Below are 13,645 nucleotides of genomic sequence, written 5' to 3' on the forward strand. Positions count from 1 at the left end.
GTTTATTTCAAAATGTCGTTTTCATTTATTTTATTTGAACCCTTTTTGGGTTCCATACAAAATGGGTTAATGTTACTGTAAAATGTTTGAAAACTCGTTAATAATGACAAGTAAAATAAATTTGGGAGATGGAGAAAACTGTCCAATCACATAGCAGAGGTCCGAAGGAGGCGGGGTCAAGGTCAAAATCAAGATCAAAGAGCATGACAAACTCAGAGCCTCATTGGTCAGCTCTTTGATGTCACGTGCAGCATCACCTACAGTCCTACAGCATCCAGCAGATGTCATCCAGTCAGATGCTGCAGTTGAACGCACGCGACTCATCTGGAGACACACGACTCACTTGAACAAACCTTTCTACTACGGAACACCTCGCATATCAACTTTTAGTACATACTGAAAGCCTGAGAGGTAAGTTTGATGAACTTATAGTTGTATAGTTTAGTCACCGAGTGATAGAGGCATGCTCACTTGAGTGCGGGTGATGGAAAAAAAAAATAACTAAACTGATAAGTATCAAATAACGGTGTGAAAAAAATGCTAGGATGCTAGCTTCTACTAACGTTTAATTTGTCGCTATTTGTGAGCTTGGTTCACGTTTGGTTCGTTATGCGTCGTGCCAAGTTGTTGTGATGTATTAAAAATTAAAAGTTTTATTTGAGACCTTGTTTGACGGAAAATATTGGTAGTCGCAGCCCGTTTTCAACATCTTTTTTCTCGTTTTACCTAATTGTGCTTACCATATAACTGACTGGTATCCGTAATTCACTTATGTTGGGTCGAAAACAACATTTGGGATATACTGTAGCGTTGTGCTGAAGTTCAGCTGCTAACTGCTAAAATGTATATTTTACATGCAGGTTTTTATTAAATTAATTATTATCATTAAACTGCTCGTGCTCGACGCCAAATGCAAAGGAAGCTATTTATCGTGTTATATGCTCAATAATTTGCACTGTACTTAACATCTGCAATTATTTTTTTTTAACGTTGAAGATGAATTGAGTAGTTTAATGAACGATGCGTGGTATGGGATACCCCTCTGTTATGCTATGCCAGTGGTACGTTCCAAGAACGTGTATGAAAACTGGCATTCACATGCGTGGACATCACATTTTGTGTCATTCGGGCTACAACATTTGTTATAAATCATTAATAACTATCATTTAATTTTTTTTTGCAGAAAAAAAAATTGAAATTAAAATGAATAACATGTTAGTAGAAATAAAATTGATAAAATTCAAATTATTAAAAACAGAAATGCACTCTGGTTATCGCTACAACCTGTGAATACATCGATCACACACTGCCATAGCCTCTGCCAGTCAAAGTGGATTGGACATCTACTGTCGTCAATGCATGGCAGCCAATGCGTGAAATGAGTTCCCCGTACAGTTATCGAGTTCTGACCTCTCAGGTGGATCTGGAACATTTTCACAGCACACTCGATGATCTCTCGTGGCCCACCATCACTGGTTCATCAAACCACTTTATGTGCCCATCAGGGGTTGCTTATTCATTTTTTTCATCTATTTATCGTCTGCAGAATACATAACAGTGCTCTGTGGGTTCAGTAGGCTCTGATATAGACACAGAGCTGTTGACCAACAGCGCCGAGAATATGGTGACCAGCACATTGGAGCTCCAAATGGACATCAACCCTGCCACTGTGGATGCCCTCGACAGCAAGAAAAAAAAATCTGCGCGCAGAAAAATGTATGTGATTAATTATGCCACTAATTATTTTAGTAATGCAGTTTGACAGACAATAAAAACGTACACACTCACGCCTTGTTTATGTTTCCGTTTAGGTTTATTTTGAATGAACTCATTCAAACGGAAAAGGCCTACATTCGACACCTACGGGAATGCATTGACGTGAGTTTCTTTTCTCTTAATTTTTTTTTTTTTTTTTAAAAGACAATTTCTATAAACAAATTCATCGTTGTTTGGTATCATGCAGATTTACATGGGGGAGATGTTGACAAAGGAGGAAGAGATCCCTCCAGGAATTGCCAATGTGGAGCATGTCATCTTTGGGAACATTATGTACCTGTATGAATTCCATCACAGGTAAGCATTAGCAGTGACTTTTCTCAAAAATTATTTACATCTTTACGCAGATTGGACGAAGTTTAACAAATAGGCTTTTCCTGGTCAAATATCACATGTAAAACATTGCCTTAAATTACCACAGAGTTGTTTGTATGCACTTCTCCATGTCATTGAGTGACATGTATGCCATCCTTTAACAGCAATGGCCACCGCTCTTATTTTGAAATGTATTAACTGGGTTACTTGTCCTTTCTTTCTTCAGCATCTTTCTCAAAGAGCTGGAAAAATACGAAGACGTCCCCGAAGATATCGGAAAGTGCTTTGTCACATGGGTATATATACCGCTTCCTCAGCAACCATAATCATACTGAAAAATTATCGTAAATAATTCTAATCATTTTTTTAATAGGCTGATAAATTCCAGGCGGCACGGTGGCTGAGTGGTTAGCACATCCGCCTCACAGTTCTGAGATCAAGGGTTCAATCCCGGGCTTCGGCCTTCCTGCGTGGAGTTTGCATATTCTGCCCGTGCCTGCGTGGGTTTCCTCCCACATCCCAAAAAACATGCATGGTAGGCTGATTGAACACTCTAAATTGTCTGTAGGTATGAGTGTGTGCGTGAAGTGTTGTATGTCTCCTTGTGCCCTGCGATTGGCTGGCAACCAGTTCAGGGTGTCCCCTGCTTACTGCCCGTAGTCAGCTGGGATAGGCTCTAGCACCTCCGCGACCCTCGTTAGGAAAAAGCGGCATGGAAAATGAATGAATGAATGATAAATTCCAGCTATACATGCATATACTGCATGAACAACGAAGAATCCACTCGGCTCATCATGGAGCATGCTGTGAACTATTTTCGTGTGAGTTAAACGGCATGGTGATCCAAACTGAAAGTACAAGACGTGGAACGTCATTGTCTTACATTCATTTCTGTGTTTCTCAACAGAAAATTCAGCAGAAGCATGGACTCAGTGAACTCTTACTTGCTGAAGCCCGTGCAGAGAATGACAAAATATCCACTCCTGCTAAAGGTATGGGAAAACAATCAAGTTTATTATTCACGACACACTAGATGTAAACACTTTAGACCACTGTTTAACTTCCCAATTTGAGCTGTGGGAATAATCCCGTTTTAAGTGTATTTTTCCTTATTTTAGGATCTGATGGATTGCTGTGAAGAAGGGAAAGCTGAGCTCAAGATGGCCCTGGATGTGACTCTCAGCATTCCCAAGAGAGCCAACGATGCCATGCATCTCTCCGAGCTGGAAGGTGACTGAACATGGGAAAGATAAATTCGCTCATTGTTGAAGTTAAGTGTACTTACATTGCTTAATCTTTCTTCTTTCAGGATTTGGCGACAGCATTGAGTCCCAAGGCGAGCTGCTCCTACAGGACTACTTCAAGGTGTGGGATTCAAAGATCCCATTCAGGCTGGGCAAAAATAGACAACTCTTCCTCTTGAAGAAGTCCTTGGTGGTCTGCAAGGTAGTCAAGGACGACAAGGGGAAGAGCAGGTACATATATCAGAGAAAACTCAATGTAAGTCATCTTTAACACACTTTCCATCGATTCAATCTTCTTCCTTTTCCTTTTTCTAACCCTGTCCTCTGCATCTTCTGCTCTCACACCAACTACCTTCACGTCCTCTTTAACTACATCCATAAACCTCCTCTTTGGTCGTCCTCTCGACCTCCTGCCTGGCATATGGGAATCCAGCATCCTTTTGCTGATATACTTACAATCACATGCCCAAGCCAAATCAGTCTGGCCTCTCTGACTTTCTCTCCAAATCCTCTAACATGTGCTGTCCCTCTGATATGCTCATTCTCATTAAAGAGGATCATTCCATTTCTTCCTTAGATTGCCGAGATAAAGCTGACAGAACACCTGAAGGGAGGCCCCCGCAAGTTTGCGTTTTCGTTTGGCCGATCCTGGACACCGAGCAACATTGTTCTGAAGGTTAGACGTACTTCCTCTCCTCTTTTCCTCCTTCAGTTTGACCAGTGTTAGATTTCCGCACACTGCTTTAACAGATTATAAGCCACGATGCTGAGCATTTGTGTCCACCTCGACTTCTTTTTTTCTCCCTTTAATTAACCTTCTTCTCTGAATGTTAGTTTTAGCCTCGACTGTATTTTTTTTCTTCAACATGAATAAAAGTTAAACATCAAGTTTTGTAACTGTAGAAGAACATCACATATTAGTTAAAACTCCACCGAATACGAGGTGTTTATGTGTTGTGTTCAGACTTTTGTGATAAGACAGAGTGAAAATTTTCAAAAGTGGTTGAATTCCAAATGGCCTTAACCTTCAACTGTCTTTGTTTTCAATAGGCTTCCACTGCTGAGATCAAGATGGACTGGATCCAACATATCCGGAAGCTGATCCAGGAGCACACCATCCACCTGGGGGAGGAGCTCAAGCAGTCGAGGCCCATTCCCAAAAGTAGCGCAGACAAGCGCCACAAGAGCCGAAGGTAACCAATTAAACTTCTATACTATTCGGGGGCTTATTGGTTTACAACAATCGACAAAAAGTTGTGCCTTTGTAATAAACCGCACATCTTTTTGTCGGTCTTACGTATACTGTTCTCATGTTTTCACTCCATTCGATCAACTTTAATTATTACTTTTATTTTAATTACTGGATTATTATTTTATGTTCCAAGTTGGGATATGTCACTGCTGAACTAGAGGAAATCAAGTGACTTTAACATAGCCTTTTTGCTTAAATTAGACTGATGTTTACAATTTGAGGATTTGTAAAAAAATTTTTACTGAAATTTATGAAAGACTTGATACAGAAACGGTTCCGGGCTATTACAAAATACATGTTTGTTAATGTGCTAGTACAGCTAACTAATACAAGTATACAATAAATACCGAGTGTGAAATGGAGACTGTCTTGCTTCACCCAAGTAATAATTTGATTTATGGCTATTGCTACCTCGGAAATGGCTTTAAACTAGGGCTGTCAAACGATTACAAATTTTTATCAAGTTAATTATAGCTTAAAAATTAATTAATCGTAATTAATCGCAATTCAAACCATCTATAAAATATGCCATATTTTTCTGTAAATTATTGTTGGAATGGAAAGATAAGACACAAGATTGATATATACATTCAAAATACAGTACATAAGGACTATTTGTTTATTATAACAATAAATCAACAAGATGGCATTAACATTATTAACATTCTGTTAAAGCGATCCATGGATAGAAAGACTTGTAGTTCTTAAAAGAAAAATGTTAGTACAAGTTATAGAAATTTTATATTAAAACCCCTCTTAATGTTTTCGTTTCAATAAAAAAAAAAATTTTTTAATTAAAATTTAAAAAATTTTCAATCAAAAAATAAACTAGTAGCCCGCCATTGTTGATGTCAATAATTACTTACACAATGCTCATGGGTGCTGAAGCCTATAAAATCAGTCGCACCCAAGCGCCACCAGAGGGCGGCAAAACTCCATAAAACACAATTAACAAGCAGTTCACTGTACTGTCATTTAAATCTGTCTGAGCGGGTGCAGTGCGTTATTTGCGTCAAATATTTTAATGTGATTAATTTTAAAAAATAATTAACGCCCGTTAACCAGATAATTTTGACAGCCCTACTTTAAACTTTTGAAATTCGGATTTCATCATGATTTATTACTTGCACAAACAGCATGTGACTTACTCTCCTCACTGGTATATACTCGGAATATATTAAAAACATAATTTTTGTGTGTTTTTTTTAAAGGAATGGAAAGCATCACAGAGATGAAGGTGAAAGAAAGATTGAGGCCTGCTACATTGGAGGACCCTGGCTATTACCCGGTACAAAGAAAAGTGAGGTTCTCAAAATGACATACACATAGGAACTTACATGAACTTGCAGACGTTGACAAGATCCTCGTGAAAAAAAAAAAAACTAAAAACAGCTTTGGACTATTTGAAAATGTCAATGTTTAATATATGTAAATACTGTATATAATCTGTGTTGTTTTTGTACACTTTAGAAAAAAAAATGATTTGTTGTATATCGTTGGACACAGTTATGTATTTTACAAAATAAAATGTCATTGTTCTTTGCACGGAATTACTTTGTCCTTGTTTAAAAAATAATCAAAATTCTTGTGTTTGTGGGGGCTTGAGTTGGTAGAAGAAATTAGGATTTGGTACTTCAGGTTTTGCCTCTACTGCTTTTGATGCATTTAACACCACTCCTAAAAAAAGGTAACATATCACTGACTTAACATTTAAAAATGTATAAATACAAAGATGTCTCCCTTTGAACATTTTAATGAGAAAGTTCATCAAGTTAAATGCAGTTCTTTCTTACACTTTTAAGGCCTGCGCAAGAGGTTGTGAGATGCGAATTTGGTTGTACCATATGTGTTGAGTTCTGTTCAGATAAGTGCTCTTACATTTAAGTCTGCACCAAATTCCTTTGGTGTATTATTGTTGTCCACTTGGAGTCGCTATCCTCGCAGAAACTAAGAGTTTCATCCCTCCACGCTGGCTCATGAGGTCTGCCTCAAACCATTAAAACTCGGGAAAAAATGCTCTTCTCATGCATTACATAAAATGTAAAAAATAATAAATTAATACAATTTAAATGAATGGTTATGGTCCCAAGAAAACTTGCATCCCGTTAAATAAATTACATTTATTGTATGGCACTTTTGACAGCCGATCTCTGACAGCCACATCTGTACCAATTTGAAAATGTGATGATTAAATGTACAGACTCTGGGGTCCATTTGAGACGAGATGTAGCAGGGGGGAATGAGGGAGGCTGGTTTTTCGACACCTGAGGACATCTCTATCTACGTCCCTGGACCCGCTGCAGTTTGCATACCGTCCAAATATCGGTGTGGAGGATACTTTGATTTTCCTTATCCATAGGTCGCTGTCCCATTTGGAGAGGAAGGGACGCACTGTGAGAGTGACATTTTTTGACTTCTCCAGTGCTTTCAACACAATCCAGCCCTGCCTCCTTATAGGGATAAGCTGCTGGCGATGCAGCTGCGCCCTGACATTGCAGCATGGATTTTGGACGACCTCACTGGCCGGCACCAGTATGTTAGACTGGATGGCTGTACCTCTGGTACAGTAATAAGCAGTACTGGAGTGCCTCAGGTTGGTTTTGGTGTCCTCTTCACCCTTTACACCTCTGACTTTCGGTTCAACTCTGGTTCCCCCCATGTCCAAAAGTTCTTGGATGACTCCTCTATTGTTGGATGTATAACGGATGACGATGAGGATGAGTACAGGGAACTGATTACCAACTTTATTATGTGGTGCAGCAGCAACCATTTCAGACTCAACATCAGAAAGACCAGGGAGCTGGTGGTAGGGTTGCGCATCGAGCATCGATGGGAACCGGTTCTAACACTCCGATGCTCCCGGAATCGTTCAAATTTTTAAATTTCGATTCCTTGTTTCGTTGCCCTGACCGCCGAGTGGAAAAAAAATTGTTCGAGTTTAAAGACTGATATTTATATACAAGTTATAATTAGCCCTGTGAGAAGTTCATTTAATTTGAAAAAAATAAAAATAAATAGATAAATACATAAATAAATAAAAACATTTAAAAATAATAAATAAATAATTTTTTAAAAATTAATTTTTCAAAAAATGGGAAAAAAACGTCGTTTAATATAAACTATGCCATTTTTTGGACCCTGTATTTTTTTTTTTTTTTTGACCCCGCCTCTTAACCCCTTAATGCCTAAATTTTTTTCCAATAATAAAAAAAATAATTGGGGTGTGTTTTTACTTTCAAATAGATGCTAAATTAAATTGAAAGTGTTAATTTGAATATAGCCCATAAAATAGTCATACATTTAGGTATGATGCCGATTAGCGACAACAGGCAATAAAGGAAAACAAATGGCAAAAAAGGCACATACCCATCTCAGGTCTGAACACACTTTTATCGCAACATCTTTTTTCACTGCTTGTGAAATTCTGAAAAACAATTATTGTTTTTGTTTAAACACAGATGTACATCACATTTTTAATCAGACTAGAAGACATATGATGTAAATAAATAAATAAAAGATGATTTTTATCATAACAGGCAGGGCACTGGCAAATGTGCTGGCAACAATCACCCCTCTATTGTCAAACCATTTGACTGCTCTTATGCAGACATTGTCCACAAGAGCCTCTTGCTCTTCAAATGTCCCTCTTCGCTTCTTCTTCATCTATGAGTCTGCACTGAAACAGCACCCACGCAGGCGATTGTGCTGCACGGTCCCAAGTGCAGGTATGCCCTTTTTTGCAAGAGCAACAAACAGATCTACAGATGAGAACCAGTTATCAAAGAAGAGCAGGATGAATGACTTGTGCAAGCTTGAGCACAATATTACCACTGGCTCCTATGTCTGGTTGGCCTGGTACCGGATCTATTTTCCCTGTGAATATGTCAAATGAGTGCACCAGACCTCTTGTGTCGCACAGTACAAAAATCTTGTATCCCAATTTGTATGGCTTTTTTTTGGATATATTGCTTTAGGCTCGATCTGCCCTTGATGTAGCTCTTGCAGATCTTGCAGGTGCAGCAGGTGGTTGGAGGTGGATGAGGCGGATCATCATCATCTTCCTCACTGCTGCTAATGTCCACTGTAGAGTCATTGCTGCTGCTTTCATCACCTGGTGCAGAAAATAATAAATCACTTTAGGAAACACCAAACGTTTTTATCTTTTCAGTGTGTTCACGTAGTTACATCCATAGATGTCAAACAAGCTCAAACTTGACACAAACTCACCTTCACTTGCTTTATTAGGATTGTACTCCTCATCGCTGCCCTCACTCTCACTGAGAGCACTCTCAACAGGAGGTGGTTTGGCCCGGTGTGCTAGCTTTGCGTAAAAAGCTGCTGCATTCATTTGTATTTCTGCAGAAAAATAAGGTAAAGAAATTACTGTTATAATTTCAAAACAAAATGTGTTGAAAACCATCAACATACATACATTTGCTTCTGTTTGGTAGTTATCAGCTCATGCTGTGTTCATTTTTCATTATATAGAAATAAGTAAAATAAATCAATAGCAATGACATTGTTTATGCAACACATTATGTTTATTATGTCTACAGATGACAACAAGTGTGGCAATGTCTGAATAAAACGTGTCTAAAAGTGGAACGACATGGAGGCACCCGTGTGCACCGTTGCATATAAAGGATGCGTTCATTTATTTGTTCTACAGAAAAATAGTAACCACAAATGCCCTTTTTTATGCAACACATTACTTTTGTAATGTTTACAGATGATAACGAGAGTGATAGTTTATAGATAAAACGCGTGCGAGTGTTGCAAACCTTCGACAAACAACGCATTTACGTTTGCGGGGTGGCGGGGGAGGGGGGAGGTGCTTTTCCGATGATGCCGGCTGTAGCGATAGCGCTACAAACCAAAATCGTCATAGAGCTTCAAAAATACTCATCATAGAAACTCTATCTCATCGTGTTAGCAACACAAGTACACAATAAGACGGTACATATTTTTTTATTTTAGCTGACTTACCTTGAATTGAATGAATTAGTCAAGTTGGTGCGCAGGACTTCGACGTGGCTTTCATCTTGAATATCACGGTCCGGAAAAGGAAGCGGTGTTGTCTCTGGTCGGACACGACTGAAACTAATGCTTGAAAACGGTTCCTAGGCATGTGTTTGACATTAATGTACCGGCAGTGAACAAAGGCAGACGATATTTTGGCCGCTTTCAAAGCGGGAACGGTATGATGCCGAATCGCGACATTCGGCGTTAAGGGGTTAAAAGAATCGGATTTGGGAATCGTTCAGAACCGGAATTGAAACGTGGAATCGGAATTGGAACCTGAATCGTTCAATTTCAAACGATGCCCAACCCTAGCTGGTGGTGGACTATAGGAGGAACAGCATTCCCAAGAGAGCCAACGATGCCATGCATGTCTCCGTGCTGGAAGGTGACTGAACATGGGAAAGATAAATTCGCTCCTTGTTGAAGTTATGTTTGCTTACATTGTTTAATCTCTCTTCCTTCAGGTTTTGATGAGAGCATCGAGTCCCAAGGCGAGCTGCTGCTACAGAAGTCCTTCAAGGTGTGGGATTCAACGATTCCATTCAGGATGGGCAAAAATAGACAACTCTTCCTCTTGGAGAAGTCCTTGTTGGTCTGCAAGGTAGTCAAGGATGGCAAGGGGAAGAGCAGGTACATATATAAGAGAAAATTCAATGTAAATTATCTTTAACACACTTTCTATCGATACAATCTTCTTCTTTCCTTTCAGGGGTCACCACAGTGAATCAGTTGACTCCATCTAACCCTGTCCTTTGCATCCTCTGCTCTCACACCAACAACCTTCACGTCCTCTTTAACTACATCCATAAACCTCCTCTTTGGTCGTCCTTTCGACTTCCTGCCTGGCATATGGAAATCCAGCATCCTTTTGCCAATTTACTTCCTATCACATGCCCAAACCATCTCAGTCTGGCCTCTCTTTCTCTCCAAATCCGACAAAAAGTGGTACCTTTTTTTAATAAACAGCACACAGTTTTGTCGGCCTTATATTGTTCTCACATTTTCATTTCATTCATTCAACTTTAATTATTACTTTTATTTTAATTGCTGGATTTTATTTAATGTGCAAAGTTGGGATATGTCACTGCTGAACTAAAGGAAAACAAGTGACTTTAACATAGCCTATTCGCTTAAATCAGACTGATGTTTACAATTTGATGATTTGTATTTTTTAAACTGAAATTTATGAAAGACTTGATACAGAGAAAAATTCAAAATACATCTTTGTTAATGTGCTAGTACAGCTAACTAATGCAAGTATACAGTAAATACTGAGTTTGAAATAGCGACTTTGTCTTCCGTCACCCAAGTAATAACTTGATTTATGGCTATTGTTACCTGGGAATGGCTTTAAACTTTTGAGATTTGGATTTCATAATGATTTATTACTTGCACAAACAGCATGTGACTTAATCTCCTCACTGGTATAGAGTCGGAATAGATTAAAAACAGAATTGTTGTGTGTCTGTTTTTTTAAGGAATGGAAAACATCATCAAGATGAGGGTGAAAGTGAAAGAAAGATTGAGGCCTGCTACATTGGAGGACCCTGGCTATTACCCGGTACGAAGAAAAGTGGTGTTCCCAAAGCCTGGCATAGACATAGGAACTTACATGAACTTGCACACATTGACAGGATCCTTGTTAAAAGAAACAAAAGAAAACAGCTCTGGACTATTTCAAAAAGTCAAGTTTTAATATCTTTATATACTCTATATAATTTTTGTTGTTTGTGTACTTTTTAAAATGATTTCTTGTACAGTATATAGTTGGATAATGTTATTTATTTTACAAAATAATATGTCAATGTTCTTTGCATGAAATGCGTTTGTCATTGTTTAAAAATAATTTAAATGCATGCGTTTGTGGGGGCATGAATTGGAAGAAGAAATTAAGATTTGGTACTACAGGTTTTTCTTATTTTAATGCAATTAACACCACTCCTCAAAAATAACATAGGTAACATATCACTGCCCTTATTATTTATAACGTCCAAATACAGCGATGTCTCCCTTTGAACATTTTAAGGACAGTTCATCACAGTAAAATGCCGTTTTTTCCTGCACTTTTAAGGGCTATACAAGAGGTTGTGTGATGCAAATTTGGGTGTACCATAGCTGCGCACGGGTATCCAGCTCCAGTTCTTAAGAGCCCTAATCCATCTTATTTTCTTCTTATTTCTCCCTCATTTAACACACCTGAATCAAATGATCAGCTCATCAGCAAGCTCTGCAGGAGCCTTATAATGATCCTGATTATTTGAGTCAGGTTTGTTGGAGGAGGCATACATGGAAAACTAGCTGGATAGGGGCTCTCGAGGACCGGAGTTGCTTACCTTTGCAGTAGCCTAATGCATGTGTAAAACCAGTTTTTTTTGTGTTTTTGTGTGTGTGTGTGTGTGTGTGTGTGTGTGTGTGTGCTGCAACAATTAATCGATTAGAAAAAAAAATTCAAATTAAATGTTTGCTGCTTCGAGTATTCGTTTAATTAAAGTGGTGTTGTAATGGTTTGTTATAAAGGTGTTTGCATTTAGTTTTATTGATCTGGGTGGGTACACTGCTCTCTAGTGGCTACATTGAATATGACATAACTCATTTCATATGGCTGAATCCAACTGCTCCCTGTTAAGACCAACATAAGCTAAGTTTTTGTTTTAACTAATGTTTTTTAATGCATTAATGCATCCACAATTTATTTTATCGGTATATTTATCCATTTTTTGTGGAAATATGTGTCTGAACCATTTGTTAAGAGCATTGCTAAAAAAAAACAAAAAGTTAGGCTTTTATAGCATTTAAGCTAGCGGACTTTTGCTATGTAAGTTAGCCAATTGTTCTTTTGTTGTACTTTGATCCTCATTTATTAATTTTTTAATACCGTTTGAGGCTCAGCTCACGTATTTTAATTTGTCATGTTCCTTATCCGATTACTCGATTAGTTGAACTAACTAGATCATCAATTAATCGACTACTAAAATAATAGATAGCTGCAGACCTATTTATAGGTGTAACTGCCAAAAGTCGTTTTCTTTGCATTTCTGTGCTTTTCGGGTAAGAAATTAGTCGGGAAAAATCAAATTTGCAATGAAAAGACCAACCCGAAAAAGAAAACAACAAAATTGTAATTACCAGTTTTAAAGCAGCTCAAAGAAGCTTTCTTTTTTTGTTGAGTTTGGCTGTGCTTGCGGACAAAAGCAGTACTGTTTAACCTGAAGGTAGGCTCAATTTTTAAGAGTCAAGAATCTGCATTGGACAAGGTGATGATGTAGGAACTTTGGTTTGATGCTGTTCCAGTGAGATTTACAAAGATGACTGCCTGAAGAAAACATCAAAATTCCCTTAGTCCTCGATGATATGGGGCTGCATGTCAGGCAAAGGCACTGGGGAGGTGGCTGTGGTTAAATCTTCGATAAATGCACAAGTTTACATTGAAATTTCATACAACTTTCTTATCTCTTCAATTGAAAAAATGTCATTTCGTCAAGATGACAATGCATCATTTGCCTGGTACACCAGACTCACCGCTGTTCCAGCTATTGAGTCTGGCCACCATTCAGCGGATACAATTTCCAGGGCAGAGCAAGCCACAGCAAACAGACAGCGGAGTGGACCAATCAGCGACGGGCATACGTGACGTTAGTAAAACGACGAGGGCAGGACGAGGGACTTGCGCGCGGAAGTAAACATACGAGGAGAGCGGCGTTTATTCAACATGCTAGCGCGAGTCAGACTGTTGTCAATGACTCGTGTCGATGTGTTTTTGGAAATTTAAAACTGATTTTACTGTGGATTGGAACCTATTCTCGGCTCTCCTGTTCACCATCTGTGTTTTTGTGGAGACGACTTTCGACGCGCAAGAGTGACGTTGCTCGTTAAGAACACGTCACGCAAATAAACGAATCTGATTTGTCGATTGATTTTGTACCTGCTCGAGAGGCCGTTAATGGGCTGGTTCCCAGACCTTTCTCTCAGTGTTTGAAAAATACAGGGAGAACAGTCTGGCCGTGCCAGGCAAGTCTTAAAGCAGCTCAAAGAAGCT

At 38.7% G+C, this 13,645-nt stretch overlaps 1 protein-coding gene and 1 long non-coding RNA gene across 2 annotated transcripts; one reads left to right on the forward strand and one right to left on the reverse strand.

The window, feature by feature from the left end:
• The first annotated feature begins 312 nt into the window (after nt 1-312).
• Nucleotides 313-2,906, forward strand: LOC130927544 (triple functional domain protein-like). The gene is made up of 6 exons (XM_057853460.1): nt 313-411; nt 1,547-1,716; nt 1,812-1,878; nt 1,964-2,073; nt 2,318-2,387; nt 2,465-2,906. Exons 2-6 carry the CDS (start codon nt 1,622-1,624, stop codon nt 2,501-2,503), a joined length of 381 nt encoding a protein of 126 aa, XP_057709443.1. The 5' UTR covers nt 313-411; nt 1,547-1,621; the 3' UTR covers nt 2,504-2,906.
• A 4,854-nt stretch (nt 2,907-7,760) lies between these two features.
• On the reverse strand, nt 7,761-9,683 carry LOC130927238 (uncharacterized). The gene is made up of 3 exons (XR_009066371.1): nt 9,574-9,683; nt 8,815-8,943; nt 7,761-8,698 (listed from the first exon to the last, which is right to left on the reverse strand). It is a non-coding gene; the product is annotated as an uncharacterized LOC130927238 (long non-coding RNA).
• Nucleotides 9,684-13,645: the final 3,962 nt, after the last annotated feature.

The sequence above is a fragment of the Corythoichthys intestinalis genome, chromosome 12 (assembly GCF_030265065.1).
Source record: "Corythoichthys intestinalis isolate RoL2023-P3 chromosome 12, ASM3026506v1, whole genome shotgun sequence".
NCBI classification, from domain to species: domain Eukaryota; kingdom Metazoa; phylum Chordata; class Actinopteri; order Syngnathiformes; family Syngnathidae; genus Corythoichthys; species Corythoichthys intestinalis.

Bases quoted from the DNA above. Each gene is read 5' to 3' on its own strand.
- LOC130927544 (XM_057853460.1), top strand. From the start codon at position 1,622: ATGGTGACCAGCACATTGGAGCTCCAAATGGACATCAACCCTGCCACT. The intron at 1,717-1,811 runs GTATGTGATTAA...GTTTCCGTTTAG, and splicing joins AAATCTGCGCGCAGAAAAAT to GTTTATTTTGAATGAACTCA. The intron at 2,388-2,464 runs GTATATATACCG...TTTTTTTAATAG, and splicing joins GAAAGTGCTTTGTCACATGG to GCTGATAAATTCCAGGCGGC.